Consider the following 17329-nt stretch of genomic DNA (forward strand, 5'->3'; position numbering starts at 1 on the left):
GGGAAAGGTCAGCACTGCAATGCAGTCAGCATTGAGATTTTACTGGTGCACACTATCATTTCGTGTGCTACTACCTTCCTATTGCAGCACTGCCTTGGTTTAGGAATCATTCTTTGATACTTAGAGTGCTGGAGCAATTCTGTTCCTTTTCACTTTCCCCCCTCCTCATCTTCTTGCGTGGTGATTTAGCAACAAATTTGTACATAGTCTCCTGCCTCTGAAGCTGTAAACACTATTTCCTCCAGAATATTTCACTGATGAATGTGTAGAATGTAAAGGAGATTTGGCAAAGTCATAAATATCCAAGAAAATTGAATAGCTTTAGCAGGAGTAATAAGCTAGTTATATTGGCACAGATGAAAGGACATTGACTTGGAATTACATTAAGTGTGTGGAAAGCATTCCCCTTGTCCTTGTGTATTTTCCCTGCATGGCAACTTGTTCTGTTGATAATAATTCCGTATATGTCTATGTCATGGCCTGGTTTGCTTTAGCACTGACAAGCATAAAACCCCATTGCTGAAGTGATGCTTTACCAATATTGCCATGTGTGCAGGTAACATGGTAGAAATGGATGATACAAATAAGGGACACTTCTTCTGTTTCCTGTCAAGCATGTGTGAGAGTAAGAAATCCTTCTGTTTTGTAGGTCATAGGAGGCTCTTTCTTATGGTGTACAAGGAACTCTGATCCCAGTGGATTAATTTTATTTGCTCCTACGAAGAGTCATGTCACCAAATGTACTAGCTTGATTGCTCACATTCGGAGATTTCATTAGAGGAACCCCAGTTAACTCCCAAGTAGGAAACTGATGCAGAAGCTTGCATTCATCATCCCAATTCAGCGAACTTAGTGCAGGAGAGTAGAGCACAAACTTGATTATCTAACTGCAGGAATCCTGAAACCCAATAGAAGGGTTTGGTTGATTTCTTAAAGGAACAAAACACACCATGACAACAGCCTCAATGCCAGACTCCTGTGACGGGCTCTCCAGCATATTCCAAATTCATCCACAGTTAGGAACATTGCAGGTTTTTTCTATTCTGGCCCAAACCACATCCAAGGAGCATGGTGAGTTTTAGGAGCATTGAGTTTAAAGGTGAAATAAACTCTCTTACTGTGGGCTCTGAAAGGCCAAATTATAGCTCAGCTCTGTGGTAGGCTGCTCTAAGGGTTTGATTCACAGAAAGCAGCACAGAAAATTTCATGGGTTTAATAAAGAATCACAGAATCACAGAATGGTTGGATCTGGAAGGGACCTTAAAGATCATCTAGTTTCAACACTCCTGCCATGGACAGGGAACATTCCACTAGGCAAGGTTGCTCAGATGGGGCATCCACAGTTTCTGTGGGCAACCTGCGCCAATGTGTCACCACGCTTATATTAAAAAATTTCTTCCTAATACCCAATCTGAACCTACCCTCCTTCAGCTTAAGGCCATTCCTCCTTGTCCTATGACTAATGTTCTTGTGAAAAGTCCCTCTCCAGCCTTCTTGTAAACCCCCTTTAGAACTTTAGAAAATTCCCAGGGCAGTAACAGCCTGGCCCCAAATTTGATAGAGTTGAGGATATTGCCTGGCTAGTGCCTCAGGTGCTGTGCATCTGTGGTGGTTTGAAACTCCCAAGAATCTCATTTCTAAGTTCAAGCCCCCCCTCCCACAGTTTGCCCCTGTGAGAGGGTTTAGTGATGGTATGGACTTGATATCTTTTTCACCCCGTGTGGAGAGTTTTCAGACAAAACACAACCATTTGTTATTGGGGGAAGGGGAAAATATTTACAAAGGTTTATTTACACCCACATATATATTTACATTACATTAAATTTCTCCCCTTCTTCAATAAAAGTCCAAGAAGAAAAGAGAAAAGTCTTTCTGTCACTTCTCAGGCCACAGTTCCTTCATTTCAGTTTTTTGTGGCACTGGTTAGTGTCCTTCATTTTCCTGAGGCAGCAGATTTAAGTATGGCAGTCAGGATTTTTATTCTTACTTTGTGGAAATTTCAACCCCGAGCCCGAGCCTTCGGGGATTTCCTTGTAGATCTTCACTCCTCTTGGGTTAGAACATTGAAGGCAGCTTTCAGTTCAGTCTTACCAACGCTCTTTTGCTCTGTCTCAGCTCGACAGCTTGATAGAAACAGCAACAGCAGCAGCAGAGGGCACAGCCACCTCCTCTGCATTCCATCCTGGCTCAGCTCTCAGGACAACTTTGGGTTTTCAGCTCCTTTCTCCCTCTCTCTAGCTGCTGCTGCATTTCGGGACTCCCTAAGGGTTTGGAAGTCCACCCCTCCTCTTCAGAGAGTCTCTGGTTTTTGGGAAAATAATACAGTCTTACCTTAAACCAGCTCTGTTGAGTTTTCCTCCGTTTTGTTGCCAGCTCTCCCTCCTGCAGGAACATCTCTGCGTCTTTCAGCTGGCTTCACGTTATCTCGTTGCTGCTGGCTATCTTTTGGCTTTTAGCCATCGCTGCCTCTGTTCAGGGCTGCTCCGCTGCCACTTTCAGTGCCTTCTGCTGCTGCTGACAGTAAGGAAACTTTTCCAGCTCTGGATTATGGGACCCAGTCCAACTTTGACACTATACCGAGTCTCCGGTAACCTCGGCTGGGGGCCCTTGGCACCCAGAGGGGCTCACTGGCCCCCTGCCTCCTCGTGGCTCAGATCATGGCTACCCACCTTCTAAACTATCTTCACCATCTTCTCTTCCGTTTCTGTGGGCATGTAATTTCCGTAGGGCGCACGTGGACTATTGATTGGTCCAGTATTATCAGTGGGGCAAACCATCACTACCTCAGAGAAAAGGTTTTTCAAACCACCACAGCATCCCACCTTGGAGATGTAAGGGGAGAATTCACTCTGCCTACATGGGCATTGCGCTGAGGTGGTCTCTAGTATGTGAATCTCTTTGTATGACATTTTACTCCCAGCAGCTCTTAATTTTATGATTCATATAGGGTTATTTAGAAAAATTATGGCAGAGAGGGTTTCCCTGTGTGGTGGAGTTGGGATGTTCACCATTCTTGAACAACCTGGACACAAGAACAAAGCTATCCCTGGAAGTTCAGTTGCTTCAGCTGAATACCTCAGGGTCTCTCTCCAAACAGTCAACAGCCTACCAGCAGGATTTCAAAGCACCTCAGTACCTAATTCCCACTGATCTCCACAAAAGCTACATGCTTAACTCCTTTAGAAAATCTGGTCCTGTCACGCACGGGTGATGTATGCAATAACAGTGCCCAGACAGACAGGCAGACAGCCTGTCCCACACAGGCTTCTGCTTATGGCACCGTCAGCCTAGGTTTTGTTTTACTTAGTGAAACTCTTATTTTTGAGAAATCTGCCCCTTTAAAGTTCGCCTTTCATCATCCTTCTTGCATAAATAATCACACATGTTCTGAATAGCTGGGGTCGTAATCAGTGCCTCTCCCTTTCGGCTGGAGCAGCTGGAATCCAGACAAGGCACAGGTGGATCCTGATCTCTTCTCCTCAGCTTTCTAACGCATCAATTGTGCTGTTTGAATAAAGCAACTCAGTCCATGCATGGTCCAAGATAAAAATAAGCTCGCCAGTGTCTGGGGAAGGTTCTCACTACCTTGTAGATGTGGTGCTTAGGTACTTTAGTGGTGGACCTGGCATCTTCAGGTTAATGGTTGCACTCAATGATCTTAGAGGTCTTTTCCAACTTTAATTATTCTGTGATTCTACCCTCAGCCCAACAGAGCAGATAGTCAGCACTCAGGCATATGCACAGCAGAAGTTGAGCTGTGTTTGACCCTCTGGCACCCACCCTGCCTTTACTCTGGTTTGGATGGGTACCTTTGGGCAAGAGAATACCATGATTATAGCAGTCAGTGGAAAATATGTGCTTTCCGCTTTGTTCTGACATGATCTTGCATCAAACTGAAGGTAATCTGTCCTGAAGTAGTTTGGCAGCATATTTGACAGTAAATATTAAGCCCAGATGAACTTTAAAGACAGTCTTTTCTCCTGCCCCTGTTACATAAACTTCTTGTGCCATTCAGCAGTGGATGTCTGCTTTCTCCTCTCCTTCACATTTGTGTGATTTCAGTTGAATTCCAGTGATTTCACTGAGGCTCTGTCCACTTCACACCATGGGAAACATAAAGGGAAAAAGAATATTTGGAAAATGAAGAAGAGTGTGCTGGGGAGGAAGTCCTTCTCAAGGACCTGCCTGCAGCATCACTTGCTTCTCTCTTCCTTTCCTCCCTCTCTGTGAGCCAAGGGAAACGCTCATGTTATCCTTCCCAATGCATTCAGACAAAGCAAACCAAGTTAACTCAGGCTAACTTGGTGAAAAGAGAGGGCTTTCACACTGAAAAATGCTCACATGGCTCCTCCTGTAGCAGATCTGAAGTGGCTTCCAGGAGGAATATGGTGACCTGTAGCTGAGTGTGGTGCTGCCTTTAGGTGCAGGGGACATCTTACAAAACTAGCTTTTTTTCTGAGCTCCTACATGAATCCTCAGCATGTCCCCCATGCCCACAGGGTTTCCAAAAAAGTGTTGGTGGGGAACAAGATGATGCTTTAATGCCAGAAGTATAACATGGGAATGAGCCTATATGGGTTTAAAAAAGAAAGATTCCTACTACCATGGAATACTTCCATAGAAAGCCCCATTATTTTTCAAATTACAAGAAAACATTGACACATAACTGACACATGGTTGGTACTGGCAGCTACCTCCACTGCCATCAGCTGCACAATTCACAGGTTGAGCTGCTGTGGACATCAAAATCCAAGAGACACACTCCTAGGCTTTAGCCATCACCCAAGCAGATGGTGAGCTGTGCTTTCTGCATCACTCCCACTACACCAGGGGGATTAATTCACCTCCTTGCCAAGTCTCATAACTGCCCCATAATAGGTTAGCTCTGATCCTCCCATCCCTCCCTGCTTATGGACAATAGTTCTTCAATGGATCCATTAGATTCACAGGATGGAAATTCCTGGAAGGGCTATGACCTCCCAGGTGGGCAGCCTGCCTGAACGAACCTGAAACAAAAAGCTCTTTAAAAGGTACCAGGACACAACTGAGAGGTTGCAGGGAGCAGGCAAGAGAACAAGGGAAATTAAGTTTAAGTAGGTATTGAAAGAGAGAAATGCAAGACTCAGAGCCTCTTTTCTTCTTAATAAAGACCAGCTGGTATTAGGACAGAGAGTGCCGCCTGCTGGCATGCACCAGGACTCTCTAAGGTAGGGCTTCCGCTTATGTCTTTGCCACCAACTTTCTGTTTGATGCCAGAAAATCAATTAGAAGGTGGTTTTCCAAATTAATGTTCCATGGGAATTGGGCACATGACTGCTCCCATGACATCTATAACTTTCTTTTTTACTTTTTTTTTAGCCCTTCTTGGAATGAGTATATTAATACTTGCCTATCTGATAGAGCTGCCATGAGGTTAATTTAATATTTGTAATGTAATTTGATCTGGGGCTAGACGATGCTGTATAAATGCAACGTATTACCATTACAAAGATCCAGGGAAAAGCCTCTCCCAGTCTGATAACGTCACAGAACTGTGCCACTTTGTGTGGAAAAATATAAGACAATCAGGTGAGGTGGAGCACATTCAAATGACTCTGCCTTTCCTGATAAAAACCAAAGCAGTCAGAAAAATGGAGGTAGACTTGCAAATGAGCAGAGCATTCTGATATATATACATATACACCTATATATATATTTATATAAAAACACATCTATGTATATATATATAACTTTCCTGTTTCTCTTCCTGATTTTAATGAACAAAGATGACTGGATGCCTAAACACAGCCTTTTCAAGCCTTTTGACTGAGGAGCACTGTGCTCCACCGTTCTTCCTTTTTTTTTTCTCCTCATAATCAAGGTTTTTCTTTTCATATCACAGCAAACTCTGCCTTTCTAGCACCTGCACAGTCTCATAGTAAGCTGCAATGCACTTATTCAATCCTACCTTAAATGTCCTGTCTTTTATCTCCCAAGCTCACTATCTGGATAAGGTAGTGAAAGGTATGCTCTTCCTTCCTATTTTTCCTATTGTCTTTGTGTTTCTTTTTAAAAAAATGCACTGTGAACATGATGTGTTGAGGTTGCATCTCTTCCTCATTATCACCAAAGTGCTCCCTAATGTCTGGAAGGGTGAATTTTCCAGTCATTTAGGTAGGAAATACCTCTGTAAGTGCTGTGACCCTGTGTTAACATCGTATCAGTGTTCCTACCCATTCCCTTGTCCCTGCCCTCCCCTCCAAATCATCTCTCGTTTTCACCCTTCCTACTCAGGTAAGACAAGTCAGTAGGAAGCAAAAGTGTCTGTGAATGCAGCAGGAGCCCGTATAGTGATGTGTTTTAATTAAATGTCTATGGTCCATTTTGTAACACAGGTGAGTGCACTTTCTGTGTGGATTTCTCACGTTTTTGATCCATGACTTCCAAGTCTTACGTGGGAACTTAAACTAATGATATATTGTTGTTTTGGTTTTTTTCCTGAAAAAAGGCCTCTGGTTGCATAAATCTGAAATTAATAATGTTACATTAATGTACAGTACAACAAAATCCAACCTTAGGCTCCTATTTGTAAGTGTAAAGCAAGTCTAGGGCCCAGGTCTTTCTTCAAAAAAGAAGTAAAGGAACTGAACTGTTAAAGAACAGAGATCATCTGCTGTCTTAAAAAAAATGCAGTTCTTTATTAATCAGAACAATGAGCTAAATTAATTTAGGAATTTTTAATAGAAATAGGCATTTCCAAAATGCACTTAGCTTTTGAAAAATATTGAAATGGCATGCATATGGTTAAATACAACAATCTGACAATAAACATGATTGAATTGGACACAAGTATCTTTCTACACGACTGATTTGACACTAAGAGCAACACAGTGCTGACACCACGCAGCATCATATGTTTGCTGGTTAAACAAACTAAAAAAATTAGGTTGAACAAATCCATTTTTTCTGTAGTATTACCCTCCTTTTCAGGTTTTGAACAATCAGATATAGCAGCTGTGAGAGCCTGATGATGAAGAACAGATATGCCTAAATACTGGCCCAGTGAACAGTTAAAATGAAGTCTCTACCTTATAGAGCTTGTGTGGTGTGACAAGAAACATGGTTGCCCTACTGACTTCACTTCTCGGGATGAATTTACAATTTAATGTTTCTCTATTTTTTTCCATTAAGGCTTAAAAGCAGGTTCAGGTACAATTACAAACAGGGAAAATCTTTGAACAGACAAATATTTATGATGAGGAAATATCCACAGTTTTAAGGCTTCCATCTTCAGTGTAATGCAGCGGCTGGTAGCTGTCCTTGGACCTCTGTTTATAGATCAGTGAATTGTTCAGTGGTAGTTAGTTTTCTCTAATTGCTTTAGCACCAGTAAAATATCCTCAACTTTATTCATATTAGGAGGAAAAAGTACATCTTCTGTCTTCGATCGAGCAAAGAGGGTCACTTGTTGTGCCCTTATGAAGTAATAGGTGGCGTTCTCAGAGGAAGATGAGGATCACCACTAGGGAGTGCAATTAGAACCTCCTGTTAATATTTCACATCTCAGTGTTTTGCATTTCAGAACCCCAGGACTCCTCCTTTTCATCTCAACCTGTATTGGAGAAGGTTGCATCAAAAGGTAGCAGATAAGCATTGAGGGGATAAAAAGATGAGAAGTCAACCTGCAGAGCCTGGACAAGAACCTTCAGTACAATTTGCCCATTCAGTGACTCAGTTTTTTAACTGAGTCTTCTATAGCTGTCATATTCCCTCTGGGAATATCCCCCTTTTTGACTCACCTTTATGCCCAAGAATAAAGACGAATTATATTTAGTGAGTATTTCGGTAGGTAACAGGTTAAGCAACATACTAAGAATAAAAGATTGTCTCTTGCCATGCATGGCTTCTTTTGGAAAGATTAGCAATAGCTGAAACATTAAAAGTACATGTTTTTTTACTTGGCTAACTGCATGGTGTGCATTTTTCAAAACTAAATTACTCATGCCCTTTTGGCTTTCTTAATTATTAACATCTTTCTGGTTGAAATCCCTTCCCAGTAATCCTCTGTTGTCAAGGGTGAGCCTGATTTACTGCTGAATCTTTCCTAGAGCTTTACAATAAACCAGAAAGTCAGAAAAGATGCAGAATTGTTTCTAAATTGGAGGGCAAATTTCAATAGCAAACATCAGCATAATTAAACCAAGAACTCTAACAAGACTCAGAGTGGAGTCTTCTAAACTAAGGCCTAATTAACACTGCTAATGCTTAAAATGAAAAGAGATGCCTATTATTTTAATAATAATTCAAAGAGATGCTGATTTTAGAGAGAGCTTCTTCATCCAGAATATCATTGGATCTGATGGTACATCAACAAAATTAATTTCTGTTGCTGAATATCAATTCTTACTCTTCAAAAATTAATATTAACCACATTAACACTGTAGTGAGGCATATAAACAGCTAGTCTGAAATGTAAAGTTGCTGAACAACATTTGAATTCAGAGCTGGCTGCAAGGTAACTTCTTTGGGCTGCTCCTGAAGCTTGAGAGCAAGTTAGAACCCAAGGTCTGACCACAGTCAGTTCCCTCATTTGTACAATTAAAAACTGTAGGAGCTCTGGCAAGTAACTTTGTAACCTTCCTATTACAGAATGGATCTGATCAAGGATTTCTGGATTCCCACCATCACAAAATATCATTGTGATAGTTTCAGAGTTGCATGGGTCTGGGGACACTTTGCCAAATTTCTCATCATTTGCAGGGATCAACTGATGCTTTGCTCCTCACCCTCAGTCCTACAGAAGCTTCTGCAGAGGTCTCTTGTTATTGTTCTCTCAAGCTCCAGGTGCTTGCATCCTCACATGTTGCATTCAGCCATGTCCTACTCGTCTCAGAGTTCAACTGCTGTCTGTGGGACTTGCCAGGACATCCATCAGTGCTTTCCTACTGATAATAAATAGTATTATCTTCTAAGTCCAATTTCAAGTGGCAGTGAGGTTTGTCTTGAAGAAAAATCCTACTGAACGTTGTTTATAACTGGACTAATTAGAGAAGGCTTTAACTGTAGAGATCATTAAGAGCAGATTATTTTACCAACAATCTTAAAAATGGCAGGATAACTTCTGCTGACAGTCTCCTTTGACTCTGATACCCTTTTCTTGTCTAGTTCAAAATTAGCCCACTTTTTATATTGCTTCCCTGGTCTGTTCTGTCTCTTGCATGGCAGACCTGACATCAGTGTGACTGCCCTCCAGAATCATCATCTTTCAGCAGCAATTTCATGTGCTTAAGTTGGAAACTCATATAAAGGGTTTCTTCCCCCTTTTCCCCAAAAAACCTATTCATATGTTTAATTCTCTTAGTCACTCAAGTACAGCTAACACCACAGACAGGAATAATGGATCATTAATGACTTCTAGCTATGAGAAATCAGAGCTGCAAGATTATGGTTGTGTAAATCTGTGAGGATTAAGCCATCCTGCTGTGTTGATATTCAGAAGCACTTTGGAAACAAGATGATCTTTTTGCTTTATTCCCCAGCATGGGGGAAAGGAGAGGATGTTTATTTGTATCGTCCTTTCGTCAAGCACTTTAAAGTGCAATGTTTGTGGAATGAAGAATATTGTACCTTCTTGTCCCTGTAGTGTAAGTGATGGTCAAGTCTTTATGCGGTGAACCAGTCTAGAAATGGTATTACTTACAGGTCCATTCTCCTGGATATATTGGTTTACACATCTGTGTTGTCTTCTAACTTTCCGAAGGTCCAAGTCCTCTGTCAGCTGCTGTTCCTTTTTTTTTTCTATTAATGGTTTACTTTCTCGTTACTTCTTAAAACTGTCTACTCTCCTACTAAACCATGCCACTGGAGAGGTTCAATTTAGTCCTCACAGCACTGATAGTTTAAGGAACCTTGTAATGTAATGGTTAACATCTGAAAACTTTTATGTTCCTGTACCTGTGATGAACCATTTGTGTCATTAGGAAACAGTTCTTTCTGGCTCCTTGAAAGAGCTTTATCTCATTAGGAACCAGAGGTGACTGTCTCTTTAGCAGGAAGAGACAAACTTACTTGCTACACTTGAAAGATGCCAAGAGAGTAGAGTATGAAATTACAGGTGGGAGTTATCCTACTTTAGGTATCTACAGCATAAATGTTGATGTCTCATCTAGTCACCCTGGATTGCCTTAATAGTCAAGAAAAGGAATAGATACTTTTGGAAGGCATAATCTCATGAGATACTCACTCTCTTCTATCTCTCCTCTCCTGATTGATGCTTTTCCTCTTTTTGCTTTCTGAAATGCTTGGTTTACTTTCTCTGGGTCCAGGTCAAGAAGATTCAGAGGAAAACCTGAAAGTCCATTCAAATACTCTCAAACACATTTAATGTAGACAATGAATTGCACGCACAATTCAAAGACACAGAACTGAAAGGGGTCTCCTCAGTTAGAGTCCAGTCTTCTGTTAGCAAGGGCAACGACATTGTGTAAAACTTTATATAAATAATTTACCGAGCTCTATGGATAAATAAGTTAATCTTCTTCTCCTTAACACTCTACAGCAAGGCTACTCTAGAACTTCGTTCCTTTGATCCTGGTAAATGATTTTTTTTCTTTCTAATTTCCAGCTAGAAATTATTCATACTTGGTTTATGTCCAAGACACTGTTCTTATACCAGCATTATTCTCTTTACCTTAAAAAGCTGCTTTCCCTTCTCAATTTTTATCTGTTTCATGAAGTTGTGGAAAACGATCATAGTCTTTTCAGGTTTTGCTGTGCTCTTCTCATTTCCTCAGATGCAGAAGGTGCCTCATTCAAACTATGTCACCCGTTTTCTGCCACTCCAGATTCCCTTTCTCCTGAACCTGGGAGAACAGAGCACATGCAGTTCCATATAAGCTCCTAGTTTTACAGTTTTTCCTTATACTTGCTGGACACTCCTCACATAAAGCATTTGAAGATCATGGTGTCTTCAACTTCTCATCATTCAACTTGTTTTCATTCTCAATGCACTCCTGTCCAGGTCCACATTACAGCACTTTTGCAAGGAGTTTTCTGCCCAGTCTCTGCAACTGTAGGATAGAAAAGAACTTTTTAGGGTGGGTTATAAAGAGTCCAAGCAGTGAAAACATGAGATGTGCTCAGTGGTGATGCACCAGCCAAGCTCTAATGGAGGCATACAGTATACACATAACATGTGCAGTGAGATTTATTCACAGGTTTTTCATCTTGACAAATTTAAGCCATGGAACAGGTTACCCAGAGAAGTTGTGGCTGCCCCATCTCTGGAAATATTCAAGGACAGGCTGGATGGGGCTTTGAGCAACCTGGCCTCCTGGAAGGTGTCCCTGCCCATGGCAGAGAGGTTGGAACTAGATGACCGTTAAAGTCCATTCCAACCCAAACTGTTCCATGATTCTGTGATCCTCTGATTTATAGAGAGAGGGGGGAAAAGTCCTATCTCTACCACCAGGATGGTCCCATCCAGACTGAATTTATTTACTCCAAAATGGGATTACCTACCTAGCTAAGTAATTTTAGGAGGTTCTTTAATACAAGTCTTCCTCTGTCATTCTCCAAAACAGCTGAATGCTTTCAGTTTGTACTGAAAGTAGGTAAAGGGAACAAACACATAAATTAGCTCTACCATGGAAAAAACCAGATTAAATCATTAAAAGTTTGGCACTGTTGTAAGTAACTGAAGGCTGGATAATTGGAAAATTTCAAGTAGCCTTGCCTATAAACAGCTCTTATGTAGTATATAAGTACTAGTATAGTGTATAAATACAAAAATGCACACACAGCAGCATGCTCACACATACACACACGTTATGTGCCCCATCCCAGAATACACATTTTAAAAGACTGAAATGCTGAAAAGTATGTTTGTAAATGAAAAATTTATTTAAGATCCTTTTAAAGGACTTTTCCCTACCACCTTTGTTCCTTTTTCCACTTAGTCCCTGAAAATCTGCCATTTGTTAGAAAACCAGTCCTAAAATATATTTTTTCTTCTGCTTACTGAATAAAGTTCTGTGAACTAAAAAAAGTTCACTGAGAAACAGTTTTTTATTTTAAAGGCATTTCTGAACCCCATTTCCCCAGTGCAGGACACACGATGACATGGGGTACCCTACGTGCTGTCTCACCACTTCATTGGGCAGACCCTCATGCATCATGTGATCAACCAGATGTTGAGAAAACGCACACCTCTTCATCCCGTGGTAACCCTTTAGGACGGGGTACGTGTGTGTCATTCACACAGGTTCACAAACCTATCTTACAAAGTTGGGGGCCTGAAAAAGCTCAAACTATGTGGCAGGATTGCTTAACACACATATAAATAGAGAGAGCATTAAAACAGAACTCGGGAAGACTGAATTGTGTTCCTGGTATAATCAGTCCTGCTGAGTGACCTTGACAGTCACTTCAATCCCTTGTACTTCAGTTTCCTGAGCTGTTAAATGTCTCTCACATTTCAAACGGCTTCTTGGTAAAGATTTTTGAGCTCTGCAGATAAAAAGCCCCCAGAAGTGTATAAGCTAAGCAACCTCCCTCACACCACTTTCCTGGAAATTACTCTGCTTGTTTTCTTGAAGGGGTGTGGTGTAGGGGTAAGTATGGAAATCTCAGGAGGAGGTCATCAGATGAGAAAATCAAACCCCAGTAAGCAGACTGGGAGTTTGGTGTTCATTCTCCCTAACTAATTTTTATCACCTATAAAAGAAATGCCTGCCTCTATGCTGGGGTCTCTGTAGTCACTGGGGAGAAATGGGTTCTTCCAGAGCACGTTTCAGCTCATCACCATGAGCATCCAACTCATTGCCATGGGACAGTCTGTTTTTCTGCCTACTACAGAGAGTTGATGGTATCTCTGTTATAGATTAGTTCTAACTGGATGAGATGAATCCCACCCAAAATTACTACAGTAAAGAAACTGTCTCTTCCAGATATTTCCTGCATTCCCTTTCCAGCTGGCTTTGAATGCTTAGCAGTCTGAGAACTCAGTATGACTGAAAGCCAGCTGCTTTATCCCACTGGGTTTTGAGAATTTGAACCCAAATGAATTTAGATAACCCCAAATCTTGGTCTTATGTAGCAAATGTTTTGAGAGACTCAGAGAGCAAAGTACTACCTTGCTTTTACAACCAATGAAACAGGAAAATCTCAGTGCCTCTTCTAAACTTACAATTCCCTCAGTCCAATGAGTTGAGGCTATGCTGTGAGGACCTCCTGGGAGAGCCAGAAGCAGCAGCCCATTGAGTGGTCACCATAGCCTGATACCAAACTGGGTTTGTTCCAGGTGGGAAGACAACAAAGTGGGAATGGAGAAATAAACTGAAGGCGAAGGGAAAAAACTGTTTAATTATCCCCTTTCCAGGCTCTGTTCCTTTGTCTTTCCAGTGCATTTGAACGTATGGCTGTTTTCCTTGCAGAGGGATGCCCTGGCTTGTGTAATGGCAATGGCAGATGCACTCTGGACATGAACGGCTGGCACTGTGTCTGCCAGCTGGGCTGGAGAGGAGCAGGCTGTGACACTTCCATGGAGACGGCATGCGGTGATGGGAAAGACAACGATGGAGGTAGGACATGAGCACATGTGATATGTCAGGCTTTGCAGAGCCTATAAACCTCTCACAGTGAACAGTCAGCTGGGCTTGATTCTGCAGGGCAGATTGTTTTTTGACAGCTGGTAGAAAACAGACAGCGAAGTCTGCCAGGCTGACTCAGCCAGAGTGGATTGGAATTCAAATTAAATAGGTTTGGACTTGGAGTGCCAGGACTGAAGAGGGACGTTTGTTTATCCTCAGATAAAGTCCATATACCAGAGAGCAGACAGAGGCTGTGCACCTGTCTTATCTCTGCACCCCAGCCTAGTGGCTCAGCAGTGACACAATGGGACCACCTCAGACAGTGAACATTCCTAACTGTTCAAACTTTGCCCTCACTGCCTGAGGTTTAATTAAGGCTCTCTGGTAGGTCACTACTGACTTGGGGAAACAGGGATGCTTAGGTGACTGATCCCCATGCCCACAAGCCGTCCAATCCCTCTCAAACCATGTTTTATTGATTACTCTTCCATATGTAATGATGTCAGGCATGTGAATAATAGCTCTGTGTAATGCAAACTTAATATTCAGAGTTATCTCATTACAAAGGAAACCGTGGTGCAGTGTGAAGGTTTGAATTAGAGAGCAGGAGATGAGATATTAAATTTAAGGCATAAGGGAGACTGCATAATTTGTTTTGTTGTCACTCAGCAAAAGGCTTTGTAAACCACAAGTCTGGGCCAGGACCCAGACTGTGAAGAGGAGACTGCATTTTGCAAGCCTCTGTTTTATCATAGTCACAAGAACAGTACAGTTAAAAAAAAAATGGAAAAATAGCCAAGGCAAGACCATGATTATCTGCTTCACAGCAACTGGGATTCTGATTGAATATTTAAAATACTTCTGCACATCTGGCACGGCAAATGGACCAAATTATCCCTTTAGAAAATATGGAAAGAATTGGAGAACCGTGCAAAGGGTACACACTATAAAAAGAAGATGGCTTTTTAGCTCATATGGAACTGAATATCACTGTACTCATCTTTCCTATTTACAGCTGACACAGAGCAGCAATAAAATGCATTGCATCAGATGTGTAAAAATATGGTAAATAGACCCAAGTATAATCCCAGTTTCCACAGGAAAAAAATAACCAACAAAAACCCTGTGAAGTTTTTAGAAAGAGAGAGAGGGAAAGAGTAATCCAGCCTAACATACAATTTAGACCACAACTGTATGATATCAAAAAGAGTATGACCAGACCTTGAGCAGGTTGGTGGACCACCATCTCCTCATCTCCTGGTTCAAGGGCTAACCTTGTTACCTGGGTTACTCTCACCTTGAAATGAGCTGCCTTGCTACCCTGCAGGACAGCAGATATAGACAGGAGAGACAAAAGGCATTGACATGTTTACAAGTTCGTGCACATCAGCTGCTAACTTGCATTTGGTGAACTTGTGTGGAGCAATGGTGTACACAGAGAACAGAGCAACTGATAGGTTGTAACTTATTGCCTTGTGACAGCTTATTCATGTGTCAGAGCCCACAAATGAGTGTTGACTTTATTCTTGGCACACTCCTTAAAAAAAAGCAGGTACATGGTGCACATTACAGATTACAGATAAACCATCATACACTATGCTTTTGATTTGCCTGTGTTACTGCTAAGGACTCTCCTCAGCTGGGAAGTGGAACACTGGAATACATTTACCTTATTGGCTTGATTTTTATACATTTTTATGAATCATTTGTATTTGTGAGCTCAAATCTAGAATTTCAACCTCTGAGATGTGGGGGCTTGAGCAGTTGTGAGGCACTTCTGTTTTGAAGCCTTAGTCCTTAGTTTGGCAGAGAGATTCAAATATAGTTACACATGGACTGATAAAGAAAAGCTGATTCTCTGCCTGTTTGCTAGGTTTTATGCTGATTTCTATGGTAAGACAGTTTGGAGATCTTTGTAGAACATCATAGCATAATTTAGGTTGGAAGGAATCTCCAGCAGTCATCAGTTCAACCTCCTGTTCAAGGCAGTACTGATTACATCAGGTTGCTCATGGCAAATCTTGAACACCTCCAAGGATAGAGATTCCAACTCTCTGGACAACCTACTCCAATATATGACCATCCTTATAGTAAATGTTTTTCTCCTAATACCTAATCATAATTTTCTGTGTTCCAACTTAATATTTGTTGCCTTTTGTCCAACACCATCTGAGACATCCCAGAGTGCCCCAGATGGCTTCTGGCTTCCCCTTTACAACAGCTTGGTTCTCTGTTAGAGCATACATATGTTTTATGTGTGACACCTCCCTTTGAATCTCTCAGATAGCCAAAGGCAACTCAAATGACACTAGGCAGATGTGTTTAGAAGCAGAACTGAGTCCATATTTGTTGCACCCACTTTGTCACCACAGATATTATACCTTGGGAAGCTGCTGTGCTTTGAAGAACACTGAAGAGATGTATGCCGGAAGCCTCTTCAAAAAACATGTAGTATGTGGATGAGCACTATGGTTTATCCTCTTTTGGGATTGCAATCACTGGAGTGATGCATGCTCAGGGCAGGAGAAAAGTGGTTTATTTTGATTCACTGGAAAGGATCTCAGGATTATTGCGTAATTCATCTTCATATGCACATGAATGTTGTCAATGAAGGTAGAAGTCCTTTCATGAAGCTTTAGAAGTCAAACATCTGAGCTAGTCATGGTGGATACCATCAGTGGAGAGAAAGAGATTCAGGGCATCATCTCTCTGAGCTATTTCAGATATCACCTCATAAGTGCCTACTTTGGTTGGTGACCACTGCTCTTCATGTCACTTACTACTCAGAGCAGCATCTCTTGAATTCTAGACATGCTACAGGGGGTTCACTATGCTTGAGCTCACGGGAAGCTGATTCCTACACTGTGGTATCCAGTGTCTGCTAATCAAAATCCCTGCAGCCGGAAATTCCTCAGGATAATAGGAGTCAGAATCTTTTTCATCAGCTCCCAGTCTAATCATACCCTGAGGGAGACGGGTACTAAATTACAGGGTGTGTTTGCCTCTTAAATCTGAAGGCTGTTCAGATAAACAATAACAAGCTGAGCAGGAATCACTTGGAGAGAGACTTGGTGAAATGTAATCTCTGTTCAGGTTAAAAAAAAGTTCTCTTGGAGAGCAGTACACTCTCCACATACAAGTGTCATTTGTCCAAGCTTGCATTTAGGTTTCACACCCAGGCCCACTTTGTTTACACTTTAGAACACAAAGCCCATCAACTTGAAAGAAGCTGTATCAAGTAACTGAGAGCAGATGATCATCCAGTACCAGTTAAGGAAAAACTATGCAATGACAGAGCTGTAACAATCTGTGTAAAAGGCCAGGATTTTGTGCATTTGACCTAAGAGGCCACCTGTATTACAACAAATGGAAGGTGTTTGCTTAAAACAAGATGAGAAAAGTGGCTCTTGCCTCTCTTCAAAAGAAAATAACCTCTCTAGCTCATGGCTGCAAACACTCACTGCCTAAGAGTAGTCCTGTCTCACCCCACGCTGAGTGTTCTGTCATGTGCTCGAAGAAAAAGAAGTTTGAAAGTTTAAAAGATCAAGGAAATTATCTTCTGTGACAAGTCCTAGAAGTGGAGTTACTTGTGGCAAACCTTGAGAAGAGGCTGACATTCCATAGGCTAAACATGGGCTCTGTTGCATTGGTAGACTTCTCTGTTAGGAACAGAGTAACAGGAAAAATGGAGGGGAAGAGAAAAGCATATTCTTCACTAATCTCATGAATATGCTGTTGAGCAGCAAAACTGTGTTATCCAC

General features: G+C 41.6%; 1 protein-coding gene across 13 annotated transcripts in view; it reads left to right on the forward strand.

Moving 5' to 3' along the window:
* Nucleotides 1-17329, forward strand: part of TENM4 (teneurin transmembrane protein 4) — a 750083-nt gene that overhangs the window by 625552 nt on the left and 107202 nt on the right. For 9 of the 13 annotated variants that reach the window (XM_039384005.1, XM_039384003.1, XM_039384001.1 and 6 more), the window contains 2 exons: nucleotides 5977-6003; nucleotides 13413-13559. In XM_039384005.1, the coding sequence (XP_039239939.1) occupies nucleotides 5977-6003; nucleotides 13413-13559 (174 nt within the window). The remainder of the gene's footprint in view (nucleotides 1-5976; nucleotides 6004-13412; nucleotides 13560-17329) is intronic. The other 4 variants (XM_039384007.1, XM_039384008.1, XM_039384010.1 and 1 more) reach the window with 1 other exon arrangement.

Source organism: Pipra filicauda, unplaced genomic scaffold (assembly GCF_003945595.2).
Source record: "Pipra filicauda isolate LSUMZ 115617 unplaced genomic scaffold, ASM394559v2 scaffold335_size1511353_pilon, whole genome shotgun sequence".
Classification (NCBI taxonomy): Eukaryota; Metazoa; Chordata; class Aves; order Passeriformes; family Pipridae; genus Pipra; species Pipra filicauda.